Source organism: Canis lupus, chromosome 34 (genome assembly GCF_003254725.2).
Source record: "Canis lupus dingo isolate Sandy chromosome 34, ASM325472v2, whole genome shotgun sequence".
Taxonomy (NCBI): Eukaryota; Metazoa; Chordata; class Mammalia; order Carnivora; family Canidae; genus Canis; species Canis lupus.
This window is the reverse complement of record NC_064276.1, coordinates 11,243,401-11,260,557: the sequence shown is the minus strand read 5'-3', so window position 1 is coordinate 11,260,557 and position 17,157 is coordinate 11,243,401. Positions and strand designations below refer to the sequence as shown.

Sequence of the window (17,157 nt, the reverse complement as noted above, 5' to 3'; positions counted from 1 at the left end):
TGAGGGGCGGGTGGGAGGAGCAGGCTGGAGAGGCAGGTGCACAGGGAGGGGCCCGGGACTCACCTGCCCACACCTAAGCGGGAGACCAGAGGACACGCGTCTGTATTGGTGTCACCCACTCAGAGGTGCTGTCTGGGACGTGCAGGGCCCCCACCCCCTGCCCTTCCCCCCTTCTGACCCTCCCCTGTAATGCACACGTGGAGCTGGACGCCCTGACGTCCTCACTGAAGATGCAGCCAGCGCCCCCCGTGCTGTGCCCCCTGCCCCAGGCTGAGACGTCTGCACCCGACTCAGTGGCTGGATACGGCAAGCAGGGGAGAAGTCCAGAGGACACTGTGTGCTCACCTTTCTGAAACCAAGTGAGGGTAAACTTTGACCGAAGTGTTTCCCGTTGGGCTCACTGTGTGTGGCACACAAACCTGGGCTGCAGGCTAAGAGGCACACACATGTGATTTCCACTGTGAATGGAACCCAGCGACAGCGTGTGTGGCAGATGTGTGGGGATAGGCAGGAAGGACGCGTGCTCCTGAGTGCAGGCCTCCTGCAGACACGGATCGGGGTCGGCCCCACCTCCTACCTGGGAGGAGCCCACTCTGCTCCTCTGTGCCCTGACGCGGGGCATTTCTGGAAACACACCACCTGCCTGACCGCCGGTGGCTGTGCCACGAATCCAATACCAGGTACCAGCACGTTTGTGATCCGAGGGCTGTGGATCATTCACAAGCATGTGAATGAACCCGCCTCACACATGCATTTTCGAGAATGGGAAAAGTGAAGCAGCAGAGACGCCCTCTGCGTCATACCAGGCCAGGAAAACGTTACAGCCAGAGAAATTTATTTTAAAATAGAAACATACGTACATTAAGCTTTTAAAATACTCAAATTTTAAACAAAAAGGAAAAAAGCCATTTGATCCCAGTCTCTAAGGAATAGATTTAAAGAGCCTCTTGAGTGCGTAGGGAGCGCTCGCAGACACCGCGCACTGGCCGGGCCTGGGCCCTCCTGCGTGGTGCAGGGGTGGGTGTCTGCCCGCGGGGGCCCCTTTCAAACACAGTGCCAAGGGACTCAGGAGGTAACGGGAAACGTTCAGGTTTTGGCAACGCAGAAGATGTAATGTCCAGGGAACCCCGTCAGAGGCCTCCGAAAACACTCAGCCGACAGCCCAGCTCCGCTGCCCAGGGGCCGACGCCACATGGCCCAGGCGGGACTTAGTCTGCGTGGGGCCTCCGCTGGGGCTTCTCCTCATATGACTCCCCGAACTCATTCACCCTGCTCTTATCCACGGGATAAAGCCTGCAAGGATGGGGGCCCATGGGGTCAGCGATGAGGACCCATTGACCCCAGCCACCGTGGGACAGGGGCTCTGGGGTCCCCTCGTGCCCGTCTATTGTTGTTCATGTGTTTGTACCATCAGGACAGAGCTCTGTGCTCAAAGCTGGTCTGGATAGGTCCCCTGTCCCTGCCTGCTGGGCACACAGCTCTGCACCGTCTCCCTCTGCACTCGGCCAGACAGAGCTGGTGAGGAACGCGGGGACACGCCTGGGGCCGGCTCACGCAGCCATGGAGACCAGCTCTTCTCAACCAGGAGATGGGGGCAGTCCCTTCCATCAGCACACTGCCTCCCTCCCCATGGGATGAGCAGCACAGGCGCCTGCCATACTCACCATCGCTGGTAAAGGTATACGAGGAACACCACGTCGTCCCTGAAGCATGCCAGCCGGTGGGAGGTGGGCATGGTGATGATGAAGGCAAAGACGTCATCGATGAAGGTGTTGAATGCCTGCCAGGCGGGATGGGATAGGGGGAAGGTAAGATCACGGGCCGTTGGGCTCTTTGGAAGACACCTGCCCCAGCACCTGTGCCCCAGTCACCCTCGTCACTGACTGCAAATGGCTGCTCGGTACACACCAACGTGTGGCCTCGAGTGTCCCAGCAACACCAGACAGGCAGGCGCAAGTGCAGCAATGCAGACGCCTGCCTCGCAGTGCACGCCCCGGGTCTGCTCAGCCCGTGATGCCCAGGGAGGGCTGCCCTGCAAACATGGGCCAGGAACATGCAAGCGTCCCTGCTCCTCAGAACCGGTCATTTTATTTCACAAAATGGAACAACACATCTTAACCCAACCTCCCATGAAAACTGCTCAACGAGCATGAGAGGCCACATGGGCCCAAGCTCCATGTGTGTGGATGCACCAGGACAACCCCCAGGGCAGGACAGCTGGGGCATCTGTGTGGACACAGCCCTTGGGGGCAGGGTCTGGTCTGCGCACTGATACACATCACCAAAAAGAACATGGTTTTTAATTCAGGAAGACGTCTTCGACTGCTGAGACATCAGAGAACCACCGTCCTTAAGTCGTCACCACGGTGCACATGACTCAAGAGGAGACCCCCCACCACTGCAATGTGCCACTCGATGGCCGTGTAAGCACTGAGGGGGCCCCAGGCTGGCACTGACCTTGTAGGTGAAGGCCTTCCAGGGTAGGTGAGCCACCGACTTCATCTGTAGGACAGGAGAGACGCAGCAGATCAGAGAATGGCCGCGCAGGAGACAAAGGCGAGCGTGTGGACAGACCACAGTCTTACCTTGTAGTTCACGAAGAGCTGAGGCAGCATGAACAGGAAGCCGAACGCGTACACCCCTGGAGGACAGACAGCAGGCTGGGGCAACTGCGGCATTTGGGCAGGAGGGCTGCTGCCCTGCAACTCAGAGCCACTCCCACCTCCAGGACACCCTCCTGTGCAGCCTGCACCAGGCCCTCAGCCGCCCAGAGAACCCAGGCCTGTCAGGGCGGCCAGATGCCCGTGCGCAGAGCTCATGGCGTGGCCTCAGGGAGTGTGTGTACACAGGGTCATGTCCTGGCCCTGAACCATTTCAACGAGAAAACACACAGCCCAGGACTCTATGGCCCAGGCAGCCCGAGTGGGGCTCCTGCAGACAAACCAGGTGTCTGGGGGCCCCCAGAGCATGAGCTGCAGGAGAGGTCCTGCCTGCACAACCTCAAACCACACGGGGTCATGTGGAGGAGCCACAAGGAACCTGCTGAGATGCTGTTGGTGAGACTGAAGCCCACCACTCACCATTGACGAAGCTGTTGATCAGCCAAGAGTACCAGCTGCAAGAGAAAGACCACGGTCAGTGCGCCAGGTCCCACAGCCCCTGTCCTTCGGTGCCTGTCCCCCTGGCCAGCTGCACGGTCGTGGAAGCACCCGAGCACCTGCAAGGACAGCCCGTCCCCTGGAGCACAAGCACCAGGTGGCGGCCAGAGACCTGCGCTGCCAGGCGGTTTCCATCAGAACTCTGACAACTCAAAGTCCTGGGGTCCAGCCCTTGGGGTCGCATCTGCACCGGGTCCCTATGCCCTGAATGCAGCGGCCATGTGGCCTCAGCCAGCTCCCCCTTGTTTGATGCATCTGCCTTAGTCCAGGACACCAGGGGCCCACCCGGGGCTCAGTGCCCTCACTGCAGGCTGTGTTCTTGGTCTTAAGGTCCCCCCAGGGGAGGCCCTGCCATGGTCCACACAGCAAGTAACAGGAGGCAGAGGTGGGCAGGCCCAGGACGGAGGCCGAGGGGCATCCTGGGTACAGGTGCCATGGCGTCAGGCTTGGCAACATCCTACCTCTTATACTTGATGTTCAGCAGGGAGTAGACGGCGCCCCCAATGCACAGGGGGTAGAGCAGGTAAGACAAGTACTTCATGGCCTGCCGGGGAACAGGTAACCTCCATGAGGAACCGACTTGCAATGGGGAAAACAAGCCTAAAGGGCACCCGGGCCCAACTCCAGGGAAGTGGATGTGCGTGGTGCTGGGCCAGCGCACGCCCAGAGAACACACAGGGCCAGCGGGGCGGCCAGATGCATGTGGACGTTCTCAACAGCATCCCTCTGGCTGGGGAAAGCCCCGCAGCCTACGGCAGACCAACAAAGGGGCCAAGGAGGACGAAGGTGCACAGCCCTCCTGGGCCGTGTGCCAGCACCTTTGGGGACCCGCTTCTCTGGAGCTCCATGGGGATCCAGTAGAGCCCCAATGCATACAGGCAGGAAGCATACCCCAGCAAATGGGTAGCTGCAGCCATGCCCACAGCAGTGGGGGTGGGGGAAGCCTCAGGTGAGCAGAGGTCACCAGAGTCCCAGGGACACAATGTGAGATCACAGCAACTGTGATGTGGAGACGCCCTGGGGCCTTTCCCATGTTGGGAACCTCTGCCGAGGGCGCGTCACCCTCAGCCACCAACCCGCCCCAATCCACCCCTGCTGCCTACCTGAGTGTCATACTCCTCCGTCTTCCTCTCGGATTCGCTGTAAGTGCCAAACTGTCACAGAATTCAACACAATCCTGTTAGTGACCGGACTCCAGGCAGGCGCACCCCGCCCAACTGCGTGAAGCTCACCCCAGGTGGCAACCCTCAGTCATATCCTTCCCCACGCCATCAGAACCACCCACGGGCCACAGCGTGTGCTGTGTGGGGCAGAAGCACGTCCCTCTGCATGTCCCCTCCCCAGGCTGTCTCCCTCCACCTCTATTCCCTTAGCTTCCATAGCAAACGCGCTTCCTCTGCACACCGTGTTGTTTTCACATCAGTGACTGTACAGTCACCAAACTACTTTACACAGGACCAACGTCCTGTCCTTGATGGTTTAGAACCTGGAAAACTGGGGTCCCGTGATCCCTGAACTTCTCCTGGATAGGGTCCCCCACAGCCGAAAGCACAGCACACGAACAGGCCTCAAATTCACGCCAACCCCAGCCCTCGTCTACCCAGAAGGCACAGCAAAGGCTTGTCACGGGGTACAAGTGTCAGCCCAAGGCAGTGGCTGTCGGTCGGGACCACGGCTTGGACAGTGTACTTGGCAGCATCAACATGGCCTGTGTGTGGGGGGTGGAGCGCCTGGAGCTGGCACCCCCACATCCCAGCCTGATGGGGGAGCCTATACAGGCTGCAGCACTAGTGGACACAGGCCCTGCCAGGGGCCTCCACCTGCGAGCTCCCACCGATTCATCTGCTGGGGAGCTGCTATGAGCCAGAGGTCAGCCAGGTGGCCAAGGGTCACCAGTCCTGAGTATGGCATCTAACTGTAGCACGGCAGGGAGATGCAAGCAGATGCTCTGGGATGAGCACACCGGCTATTAGGCGGCGGGAGGAGGTGGGCTGTGAGGGGGGACAGAGTCCCAACAGCAGAAACCCCCACCTGGAACTCAGGTCTCAGGCCCCTCCAGACAATGGTCATCTTCAAGGCCTTTTTCACCTTCCAGAGCTAATGACAAAGAACGAGAAACAGATGTTCAGCCTCAGACCAGAAGTGCCCAGAACCCACCACCAGGAGGAGCCAGGCCACAGCCCCACTGGCCCAGCTCCAGCACTCTTCTCAGCCTCCACCCGCCTCCTCTCTGTACCACGGAAGCCGGCACTCAGCCCAGCTGTCCTCCCCAGGCTTAGGCCCCCTTCCCAGCCCACCTGCCTCCCTCCTGTTCACCAGAATCTTCTTCCTGGTGGGCACTGCGAGGCCCATGCCTCACCCCAAGTCCTGCCGTCTCCCACGTCCAGAGGACCCACCCCTTCTCATCACCTCACCAAGGTGGGACTAACAGCACAGCCACCTCTCAGCTGGCTTTCTGCACCGTGACAAGTGGGTATGGAAGGTCCCCATCAGTGCTCGACGGGCAGACCAAGCGCCATCTCTGACCCGACTGCCACGTGTGCCAGCACCCACAGGCAGGGTCGCAGGACCACAGCTGTGGCCCAGGCTGGAACAGGGCAGTGCCAGAGCCCAGAGGAGCACATCCTGACCCACCGCCCCCTCTGCCGTCCTCAGGCCTGGCCCCAAGCTGCCTGCCCCACAGGACCCCTCTTCTGAGCCCCACACAGCCAGGCTGTCACACGGCGACACACTCCTGGGCACCGGGCACCATGTCCACACTTCCTACAGCAGCCAGCACAGCGCCAGCTGGCGGCTCTGCATCTAACACATTACGGTACATGCCGCAGATGGCTGTGGGGGCGGAGAGTTTTTCTAACAGCAGCGGCAGCACCACCAGCTGCCAGGCTCTGGCGCCCAAGAAACCAAAGAGCCACTCCGCCCCCGCCCCTGCGCATGCAGGGGCTGTATCACTCCCGTGTGTCAGGGCTGGGCGCAGTGCCAAGCGCAGGCCCGGGGACGCTGAACAGCTTACCTCGATGGCGGCGCCAATACCCGCAGGGACAAGCACCAGAAGGCTCGTCTGCTCGTCCAGCAGGAACAGGAAGATGACCACTGTGCTGAAGCAGCGCCAGAGCACTGGGGACAGGGAGCAGGGTGTGTGCTGCAGGGCTGGCTGTGCCCCATTCACATCCCGGAACCCCCATGCATCCCCTGCCTGCACCCCCCAACCCCACCTACCACCCCCAGCACACTCATGTCCCGCCATCACAGGTATGCCCCACACCACCCCTCACGCACACCCCCCACAACCACGTACACAAGGCCTCAGGTAATTCAGTCCCTCCGTCCACTAAACTGGAGTGGAGCAGGCGTGGTTGTGCAAATGTCCTGCGACACTGAACACAAAGTTCCCTCAGCTACAGAAATGTGTATGTGCTGCACTCGCAAACACAAGCACGTGGAAAGCACTTGGATAGTACGTGTTCTGGCAGGAATTAGGACTGGCTTCACAGCACTCTTATGTCACCTCTTCCTGCTTTCACACCAATTCTGCGATAAATTAATTACCTCCTTCTAAGACCACAGTTTACGAGATGCTATGGCTCACTGACCTGCCCTACCGCTTCCTCAGGGATTCTCACAGAAGCAGAGAGCCAAGCCTACCAGGGTGCCTACGGAGGGCGGGGATGCCAGCAGCCATCCATGGCACATTTTCGGGGACCTACAGCCCACACACAGCCAGAGCCATCTGCTGCATCCCCCTACCCCTGCTCCCTAGAAGGGCCAGGAGAACTCAGTGGGGGCCCTCGTCCACTCTGAGGACATCAGAATCTGAGACACAGATGACAAAGGGCTACCCAAGCAGCCTACACCACCCCAGTACGCGTTGTTGCCATGGGAGAAAGACAACTGCCTCTTTTGTTGAGACACATACTTGGCAGCCACACACACATGGGCATCAAGGTCCAGCATCTGTGCCATCGCCAGGGAGGGCATGGCATCCGGCCTCCATCACCCCATCCTCTGTCTGCGGTCATGGGCCTACATGATGTTCTCTGTGACCTAGACAGTCCCTCCCCAGCTTATAAGCGTGCAAGACACATGGGCGCCCCTCCCACAAGAGCAGGACCCCTGGCTGGCAGCTTTCAGGATAACCATAATCTTCATGTTTCAGAAGAAACCTTAAATGCGTCTTTATCTATAGCAGATATGCCCTGAGAATGGCCAAAACTCCAGAAAGTATCTACCTGCTTTGGTGGACATTCCAATCATGCTCTTCTTCTTTTTCCAGAAACTGATGTCATTTTTAAAGGCCAGGAAATCAAACAGAAGCTGGAAAAAAAAGCGCACAGCAATTTGCATCTTATGTCGCTCCTACGGGTGTTTTTCACCAAGTGACACTGCAGGTGTGCACTGGACTCGGATCCCAAGGACACTCCAGATGGACACCGGGTGCCCCAGAAACCCGTGGCTTCATGCCCCGTCTACCATGCAGGAACTGCAAAGCTTCTGAGTGCAGTTGCGGCCATACACCCACAGGGACGTCCAGATACTTCCCTTGCCAGGTGCGGTTGGTTGGCTATTACCTGGAGCATCTGCCTTAGAAATACACGGCCTCAGTCACAGACACTGGCCTTCTAATAAACACCACCATTTCCCAGCAGGCACTGGGGAGGGCTCCAGTAGGGCTTCCATGCCTGCCCTGTGGCCCACCTCGCCCACCCTTTCCCAGCCTGACCCCAAATCCAGCACCACTGCTATGACAGGCGGGGTGGGGCGGGGGGCGGGCAGCTTTCTTTCACCAGTTACAAGAAAAATTCCAAGGAAAGACTAGATTTCTAATATTAAAATTATCACGTAAGATTATGTAATAAAATGCCTACAACGCAAAGTCCTTCAACAACCTCATGAAATTTAGATTTCTTTCCAAAATGGCCACCAAGACCAGTAGACAAAACCCCAAGTCGTTCAGGCGGTCAGGGCCCCAGGTGCAGACACCCTCTTCTGACCTGGGAGAGAGGCCCCAAGTGGGGCGGCCGGGCCGTACCACGCAGACCCCTGGCTGACGACCGCAGGCGCCCATGGAGCCACCAGCCCAATGACCACTCACGTGAAATGCTGCGACAAAGAAGGTCAATGCTAAGAAATACAAGTTGGTGTCGACAAAAATGCCTTTGACTTCATCAGCGTCTTTCTCTGAAAATCCTGAGAAGGGAAGAGAAACACACCAGAGAAGCAAGGTCAGCGACACCTGTCGCCACAGACACCACACACTCACGCGCAGCTGACAGCTCCACACTCAGCAGGGAAGGCTGGAGCTCACACTCTGAAGAGACCTAGGTTAAACCAGCACAGCAGGAAGTGCACAGGCTCAATCTTCCCGCCCTTGGAACTCAAGGTCACACCCCTCCCCAGGGCCCGGTTGACCAGCGGCCTCACCGAACTGCTGCAAGGAGTACACGGCATCCTGCATGTGTATCCAGAAGCGCAGCCTCCCCAGCGAGATCTTGTCATAGGACACGGTGAGCGGCAGCTCCGTGGTAGAGCGGTTTATGACCTGGAGGGAAGGATAGCAGTGACACGGCACCCTCTCCAGGGCTGGGGCCGCCCACCCGTCCCTTCCCAACAGAACCTCACACTTCACACCCGGGCCCCTCGCAGCGACCGTCTGCTCCCTGACCTGTGGTTCCTGCCTCCCCTTCACCCTCCACCCTGCCTGGGCTCCTCCTCATGAAGCGCTCAAAGCTTCTCTGAGTCACCCCAAGCCTGTGCGTCCCTCTGTCCCTGTCTCCTTGACGTGAGAGGCACCAGGACGCACCAGGAACCTGCTCTTGCAGATGAGCCAGGCACGGGCCTACTAGAGCCTCCACACCTCTCCAGAGACAAGGGGAAACCCAGCGTGGGCCGAGGGCTTCCAGAGACTCTCGAGTGCAGGGTGTGGGGCTGGGCAAGCCCATCCGGGGATGGGGCCAACAGAGAGCCTCAGGAAGATGGGACCCTTGACCTAGTGCGTGTGGACACAAGGAGCTGCTGGGAGTGGGTGGGGGCCACCTCAGGGAAATCACAGGCTCTGGGGGCACATGTGGGCTGCGGCGGCCGGGTCCCAGATGCTGCGGGGGGAGGCACCCCGGCACACTGACCCCCTCCCTCAAGGAGCACCACGTCCCAAACACCACATAACCCAGTGCTGATTCTACTGCCTGTTGCTTGCTCAGCAGACCCCTGGCAGTGAACACAGATGTTACCAGCCCAGCAACCCGAGCATGCAGGAGCAGGACAGACCAGACACCGGGCCCAAGTGCAGAGCCACCCCACCCAGGGCAGCGCACCCCAGGCCCAATCCCAGGGATGCCCCTGCCTAAGCCCCAGAGCTAGCTGTCCCCCAGAGCTGGTGTTCATTCCAGAAAACAGCTCCCACTGACGCAAAGTGTTAATGTCACCAAAAGACAACGCAGGACCACTGGCTGCCTGTGTGCTTGTTTTCGTGTCTGAGTGGCAGCGCCATGTCACAGGAGACCACTGAGTCCACCCGCAGCCTCCAGCCTGTCCTTACAGCCTGCACCCCTGGAAGGACAGCACCAGGGCCTCAGCAGCAGGGACCAGAGAGCACTGACCGGCACTTCGGCAGAACCAGCGTGGCCCCAGGTCTGCACAGAGCACCAGAGAACACCCCAGAAAACAGCAGGGAACAGTGAATGCCCGCTCTGGCCTACGGGCCCTGTAGGTACAGGAGCCGGCCAGGGCAGTGCAGGAGCCCGCAAGTTAGGGACTGCACAGGCCCATCAGCAAAGGTGCAGAGTGACGGTCATTTCTGAGCTCCTCAGCCAGCAGGAGGCAGCAGAGCTGGGGCGGGGGCCCAAGAGCCGAGCCCAGGTCAGGTGCCCCCTTTCCTGCTCACCGCTGGGTGGCTCGAGCGTCTCATCTACTCCAGACTGGCTGAGTGCACGGCTCCCATCCTGGCAAATGTCCACAAACGACTCTGAAGTGACCAGGAGAAACAGAGCAGGGCACCCAGTCCAGCTCTGCCCAATGAGGCCAGAGAGCTCAGCTGTGAACCTTAATGACTCAGGACACAGACAACAGTGACCCTGCCACAAGGCCTGGGGACAGGGCGCCGGACCGTCTGTGAAATGTGTGGCACAGGGCCTGGTGCAGAAGCTACTTTCTGTGTGAACAGTCACCTTGTTACTGCCTGGAAGTCAGCTATTTCGTTGACCCTCCGATCCGCCCTTGGGGGCAGGGTACGAGCTCCCTTCCACTCCTGCGCTCAGCCCTGGCCAGGGCCACCCCCGGGGGGCGGGGGGAAGGCCCAAGGGATCCAAGGTGGATGGCGATACCATGTGGGGCCACCCCTAAACGGGGCAGTTTGCCCAGGGCCCTCTCTGAGCTGCTCTGCACTTCCAAGCCCAACCAGGGTTCAACGGAACAATGTTCGTGAGCTGTTTTCAACACTTGGCTCTCCCGTGAGCTCTTCGTACCCGCCATCCATACACCACATACAGAACCTTTCCAGATCCTTTCAGCAGAGTGGGCACCAGGGCTGAAAGGGAGGGAGTCAGAGGCTAACCCAGAGTGCACCCCTGCCAAGTCAGAAACGCTGCCGTGGATGAGGCCTTGCAGGGCCAAGGGGGTGGCCACAAGCTCAGGGCCATGGCAGGCAAGAGGGAGCAACGCTTACCATGAGGTCCTTCACCCGATTGCTGAGCTGGTCAATGAACAGGATGGGGAGGTAGTGCACGGTCTTCCCTAGCTGGATCCTGGAGGAGCAAAGCAGTTCTCAAGGTCACCACGGATGCTTTCGCCATTAGAGAAACCAGATGTAGCCAAGATGCTGGATGTGCCTCAGGTCAGAGTCTCAGGACACACCTTCCCCAGGGAAGCAGAGGGCTCTAAGCAGCCGCTCCTCCCTGAAGTCACAGCCATGGGAGTGAAACCCCAGTGGTCAGAGAATACCATTCAGGGTGTCCATGAGGGACGAGCCCACCTAGGCTGGGACACGGATGGTCCAGGGATGCAGAGGGACAATGGAAATAAAAACCCACCTGCCTTCTGTACTTGGGAGGAGTCCAGGGCCAGAGAATAAGAGTGGAGGACTTCTCCTAACCCTTTTGTACCTTTCAGGCATCTAATCGTGAAACTATGTTACACATTCAAGAATGACATTTAAAATTTAAAAAGGAAAAAACTCTTGTGACAATCCCACAGTCACCCCTGACATGTGAAGAAGGAAAACAAGTCTCCACAGCCATTTCTAGGAGCCGCACAACCACTACCACATGTAAATGTAATAGCAGGCTCCCCAAAGAATGGAGATGCAGGACCGTCTAAATTGGTCATGCAACCTTAACACTCATGTTTAAATAGTGCCAACATCATAAAATGATCTCAATGCTGATTTTTAAGTTAATGTAAGCAAAACAAGTTAAAGCAAAATGCAGAATCCTGACAGAAGTAATCAGTATGCAGAAAACACAAATCTCAAATGGGTGCAGCACTACTTCAAGAAAAGGGACAAGGTTCGGGGGTGCCCCAGGCAGCACTGCAGTCCCTGTGGGCCTCTTATCCCAGGGAGGCTCGGAGATGCAGGCATGGCCCATGCTTCTGGATTCTGGTAGGCTGGGCTCCCACAGGCTTCCTCCACCCTCCGCAACACTGGGATCACCTCTTTGCTGCCAGCTCAAGGAATGAAGGAGCAACGCTCGAGGCTGGGCAGGTCAACACCACCCCTGCCTCTCCGATGGGACCAGCAGCACTTACATCTTCATGTACCGATGGACGTCAGCAGGTAGGGAGGCCCCGTCAAAGACGAAGTCGTCCACCATCACATTCAGTGTTAGTCTTGGTCTCCAGTGAGAAACAGGCTCATCCAGGGCACTCGGTGGCTTCTTCTCTGCTTCTATCTGATGCTGAATGGAAGGAGTGACTCAGCAGAAGAGCCTGGTGCTGGGAGGAGGGGCACTGTCCCTGGGCCCGGTCTGGAGAGCCACCACCGCATACTGACACGGCACAACCAGGAAGCAGTGCCTTGCACAGTGTGGAGGGACCCGCAGCTGCCAGCTCCCCTAGAGGGACACCCCTCACTTCCCTCAACACAAGCCACAGGACTGCTACGTCGCAACGCTGACCCCGCTTCAGGTCTTTGGGCTGACCTGCGTCTCAGGAATCCTGAGTAGGTAGGGGGCGTCCTGGGACATTTGAAGGAGGCATGGGGAGTTGGGACTAAGCCCTGTGGCTGGCAACGAGACTCAGGAGATCACACCCAGACCAAGTCTGGCAAGCCGTCTGGAGGACAGGGGTCAGGGCTGGGCCTCCGTCCTCCACAGAGCTAGTCAGCAAGGCAGGCCAGGGCCATCGTCCAGATCTAATGGACACATCGTGTGCTATCGGGTCATTTACTGTGTGTCCCACCTAAAAAGACACCCGCGGTTCAGCTAAAGTAGCTTACATTAGAAACGGTTTTCCAAGTAACACTAATAGCAAATGTTTACTTGGTGTTTGTATGTTCCAGAGAGCCCTTCACACCCCTAACGTCCACCACCCTGAGGCCCCAGGAAGGCACTGAGAGGCAGGGCCATACTGTCCTGATGAAAAGGAGCTGAGGGACTCTTTGCAAGTAGCCACGGCATGGAGCGCCTCACGGACACTCCCTGGGGAGCTGCCACATTCCTCGTTTCTAAAGGACCTCACCTTCTGTTGCACACAGACCTGAGCACCAGAATTCCTCTGCTTTATGCACAGCTTTGTTAATAATCACCCAAGACAATTCTAGTTTCCCTGTACACGGAGTGTTCTATGGAGATACAAAACGTGTCCCACTCAAGTCCCTCTTTCATGATCGTGAAGGACAATGTGAGCACTGGAAAGTCCGCCTGCTGTTTACATGGTGCGGGGAGTCTCCTGGCTCCACCCAAGGTCGGCGGCTGAGCCTTGCAGAAGGGACGCCCCATACCCCACTGGGGCGCACACGTGCTCCCTGCAGGTGGAGGGGGCCCAGAGCCTGAGAAGTAATCTATCACTGGATTAAACTGTATGTGACTAACTTGGCACAAAACTTATCTGCAAACCCAGGGGAAGTGATTTAGATGAAGAATAGGGATGCACGCCTGTTATGTCAAACTGCTTCACTTTCTAGGGGTTGGTCCAGTTCCAGACACACTGCACATGGAGAAACACGTGTGTGTGAATTCCACGGGGGGAGAGCGCAGGCTTCATCCGGTCAGTGACCTCATGCACTCACCTGCGTAGCAGATTCCCCAGTGAGCAGATTGACCTCTTCTGGCTTGGGAACCATGTAGGTCGTCAGTGGGCTCACCAGGTGCACCTGCTTCCCGTCATGCCACGGGAGAATGCCAGCATGATGGAGGAAGATGTAGGCATACAACGTCCCGTTGTTTCTAGTTTTCTTTGGTACAGAAACATTAACTGTCCTAAAACAAAAGAAATGACCGTTTTCTAACTGCGAACACCTGTACACACAAGGCAGACTATCCAAATATCTTTGTAAGTTATGTGGTTTCAAACTAACTAATTTAGATTAGAAAGACTACCACTGAAACCCCCCTGCCAGGACTTATGAAATCCTTGGCACCAGCTTTCACACACCCGAGCACCGCATATATCCGCACTGCTGCCTCTGTTTCTTGGTGCTCAGCAATGTCGGGGCTGCGGTGGCCAGGCAGGCAGAAGCCGACCTGAGCTCACCGCGTCCCTGAGCACTGCACTGCACTGTCTCCCGCGGCTCTTGCACGGGGCAGGCTGGCCAGAGGACCTGCCTTCTACAATCCCGTCACTCCTGACACCTCCCTGGCCACTTAGAGGAAATACAGACTCCTTGTTGACAAGCAAATTGTTTTTTTTTCTTTTTAAGATTTTATTTATTTATGAGAAACAGAAAGAGAGAGAGAGGGAGAGAGAAAGAGAGGGAGGGAGGCAGGGAGAGGCAGACACACAGGCAGAGGGAGAAGCAGGCTCCCCGCAAGGACCCTGATGCGGGGCTGGATCATGCCCGGAGTCAAAGGCAGATGCTCAACTGCTGAGCCACCCAGGTGCCCCGCAAGTTGCTTTTTAAATCATATCCGTGCAAAGTCTTGTAACTGGGACCATATAACAAATACAACTTCTAAAAGTCACTCTGCGTATTCTAGCATTTATGCCTCTACACTTACATTTCCCTTAACTATGGTCTTCTACAAAACCTTCTCCTCTGCCCTATTTCTTCTCGGTATGCAGACCTAAGAGCTACGTCAGCTAGCTGTCTGCTGTGGGAAACTGCCAACCCTTCTGCGGCCACGGTCACCCCTGGCTCATCGCTGGAAACTGTGCATCCCGTGGCCAGCGCCTGGTGGAGCTACCTCCTGAGTGGGAGAGTCCTCCTCGGCGGCTGGCGGTTCCCCCTGGGCCGCGGGGAAGGCGTCCCACCACTGGCAGCCCAGTACTGACGGCCCTTCTCCGCGGCACCCCCGTGTACGCGGCGCCACCCTTCCCTCCGCTCACCCGGTGGCTGGCCCCAGGCCCACCCTCTTACTTCTCAAATTTTGACTCCACGTCAAAGTCTTCCACGTTCAGGACCAGATCCACGTTGTTCTCAGCACCGAGGTTGGACCGTGTGGTGGTGTAGACACTGAGCTGGAAGGGCCACGGGGGCAGGGTCAGCGGGTAGGGAACAGCGCCCAGGGGCTCCCCACCGAAAGGAGGGCCACCTGGCTGACCTGGCTGCCCGCTCCACAGGGAAAGGTCCCACCTCCGCGCCAGGCGGCAGAAAGCCCCGACTGGGCTCCCAGAGCTGCGTGGCCTAGCGACACCGCGCAGGGGCCCCCGCCCCGGCCCCCGCCCCCGCCCCGGGCCGTGCCGCCGCCGCGCCCCGCGCTCACCTGCAGCTTCGGCCTCCGCGCCAGGTAGGGCTGGATGCAGTTGCCGTCGCGGGCGCACGGCCGGGTGTAGACGATGCCGTACATCACCCAGCAGGTGTGCACCACGTACACCACGAACACGCCCACCACCAGGCTGGTGAAGGAGCTGCGGCCGCTCCACATGGCGCCGCCGCCCCCCGGGCCGAGCGCGGCGCCCTCCCCGGCCCCGCCCGGCCCGCCTCGCAGCCGCGGGCCCCGCCGCCCGCCCGGCGCGCTGCCGGCCGCTCCGGCCTCCGCTCACGCGACAGCCGCCGCGCGCCGCCGCCACCGCCGCGGGGGAACGAACGCGCCGCGCGCCGCGGGCCGCCGGCCGCCCTGCATGCTCCTGCCGCCCTCCGGCAGACCTGTCGCCGCGGGATTCGCCGGCCGCCGGCCGCTTCCGGGTCCCGTGCCGCCCGCCGGAAGTGGGCGGGCCGCGCGGCCCCCTGGGAAACGCAGTCCTACAAACGTCGCACACGCACGCACGCACGCACGCTCGCGTCCGGGGCGCGTCGCACGCTGGTGACGTCTCCTGCCCGCGCCGTCCTCCTGGACGCCTCCTGGCGGGCCTCGCGGGGTGCGGGCGCTGGGCCCTGGGCTTGTCGAGGACCGGGGGAGCCCTAAGGGGGACGGGACGCGACGGGCCGGGACGGGGGCGCGAGGCGGGGCTACGAGGAGGGGGCGGGGCGGAGCGGGGGGTGCGCCGGGGACGGAGCGGGCGGGGGTCGGAGCGGGGCGGTGAGCGGGGCGGGGCTGCGAGGGGGTCGCGGAGGGGGCGGGGCCGGGGGCGGGGCGGGGCCGGGGCGGCGGCGGGGCCCGGTAGGCGGTTCCCGCATCCGGGCTGGGGGCTGGAGGGTCCGCGCGGGGTGAGCGCGCTCGCCGGCCCGGCCGGACCCCGCGGGGGGCGGGGTGTTAGCACGCGGGGGCGGGGGGCGGCGGGGCGGGGTGACGCGCTGCTCTTGAGGCCCTTCCTTTTTTTGGGAGTTGCGGCAAAATAAAAAGTTGGAGAGTCCGTAGACCCGCGAAGCTCGAAGGCCCGATTTCGTGCCGTTTGCATATGCACCCCGGGGGCATCCGAAGGAACCACGAAGCTCCTGGAACCCCAGGGTCTCGGTGCAGAGCAGCGGGTGCGGGGGGCGGTGCCCTCTGCCCGGCGGACCCCCGTCGTGCCCCCCTCCCCCCTCCCCCAGCGGAGAGCAGCCGGGTTGGCCGGCACACGCCGGTGCTCCGCCTGCGGCCCTCCAGGCTCGGGGACCTCGAACCCTGAGCTCAGCGCACCCCCCCACCCCCCCCCCCCGTACCGTGGCCGCGCTGCCAACGCTGTTCTTTTCTGTGTTGACTGCGATCCAGAACCCGTTGGGCTGTGATGGGAACGGGGGTGCTGTTCGTGTTCTCGGGGGAGGGGCGCGTTGCTTCAGGTGGGGCGGGGCAGGCGTCCCGGGAGCCAGGGGCTCGGCTGGGTGCAGGGGGCTGACGTCCCCACGCCTAGTTACTCTCCCGTGGAGCCCATCTGGGCCTGGTGGCTCGGCCCGCCCCACCCCCCGCCCTTCCCTCTCCCTCCTGCTCTCTGCGTAGCAAGCCCCTGTGAGATCCACCCTCCTTACCAGCCCTCTGCCCGGTGGCCAGGCTAGTCGCCTGCGTGTCGCCCCTGCGGGCCCGGCAGAGCCAGGCTGCCTCTCCGCCTGCCCTGCTGCTGTCACGGCTCTGGTCGGTGCAGGGCAGGAAGGCAGGCCCCAGGCCTCCTCATCTTCAGGGAACACAGGTGGATTCCAACCCCACACACACGAGGGGATGGCTGGCTCCACTGGCTCCACGGGATGGGGGTTCTCCTGGAATCCAGGGGGCCAGGACGCAGCCAGGCCTTAGGAAGGAGCTGCAGAGCCCCAGAGCCCTGAGGTTCCTGTCCCCTTCCTTCTGCCTCACCTTGAACTCTATCCCAGGTGCACACTCATTGCAAGCAGGGATGACGCGATACCACAAAACTGGGCGTCCTGCTGCTCCTGCATGTAGAAGCTGATGCAGGCAGGTCAGGTCCAGGGTTCCCCCGGGCTTCCTGAAGGAGCAACCAAGACCATCCCTGGCCCCATATGGGCAAGCCTATGGGCCAGCGTTTGGGCCAGAAGTGGAAT

At 60.0% G+C, this 17,157-nt stretch overlaps 1 protein-coding gene across 1 annotated transcript; it reads right to left on the bottom strand.

The window, feature by feature from the left end:
* Positions 1 to 814: 814 nt before the first annotated feature.
* Positions 815 to 15,225, bottom strand: CLPTM1L (CLPTM1 like). Its single transcript, XM_025451297.3, has 17 exons — positions 15,011 to 15,225; positions 14,665 to 14,765; positions 13,378 to 13,567; positions 11,898 to 12,046; positions 10,819 to 10,897; positions 8,580 to 8,697; positions 8,251 to 8,345; positions 7,388 to 7,472; positions 6,172 to 6,275; positions 5,190 to 5,255; positions 4,262 to 4,312; positions 3,620 to 3,702; positions 3,081 to 3,115; positions 2,586 to 2,641; positions 2,458 to 2,502; positions 1,665 to 1,780; positions 815 to 1,293 (listed from the first exon to the last, which is right to left on the bottom strand). The coding sequence occupies exons 1-17, from the start codon at positions 15,170 to 15,172 to the stop codon at positions 1,209 to 1,211; spliced, it is 1,620 nt and encodes a 539-aa protein (XP_025307082.1). The 5' UTR covers positions 15,173 to 15,225; the 3' UTR covers positions 815 to 1,208.
* Between the last annotated feature and the right edge of the window lie 1,932 nt (positions 15,226 to 17,157).

What these genes read in the sequence shown, in the direction of transcription:
- CLPTM1L (XM_025451297.3), bottom strand. Translation starts at nt 15,172, where the DNA reads ATGTGGAGCGGCCGCAGCTCCTTCACCAGCCTGGTGGTGGGCGTGTTC. An exon ending in CTGGGGAATCTGCTACGCAG is followed by an intron (nt 12,047 to 13,377) that starts GTGAGTGCATGA and finishes CCTTCCATTCAG; the next exon opens with CATCAGATAGAAGCAGAGAA. An exon ending in GTACTCCTTGCAGCAGTTCG is followed by an intron (nt 8,346 to 8,579) that starts GTGAGGCCGCTG and finishes TTCCCTTCTCAG; the next exon opens with GATTTTCAGAGAAAGACGCT.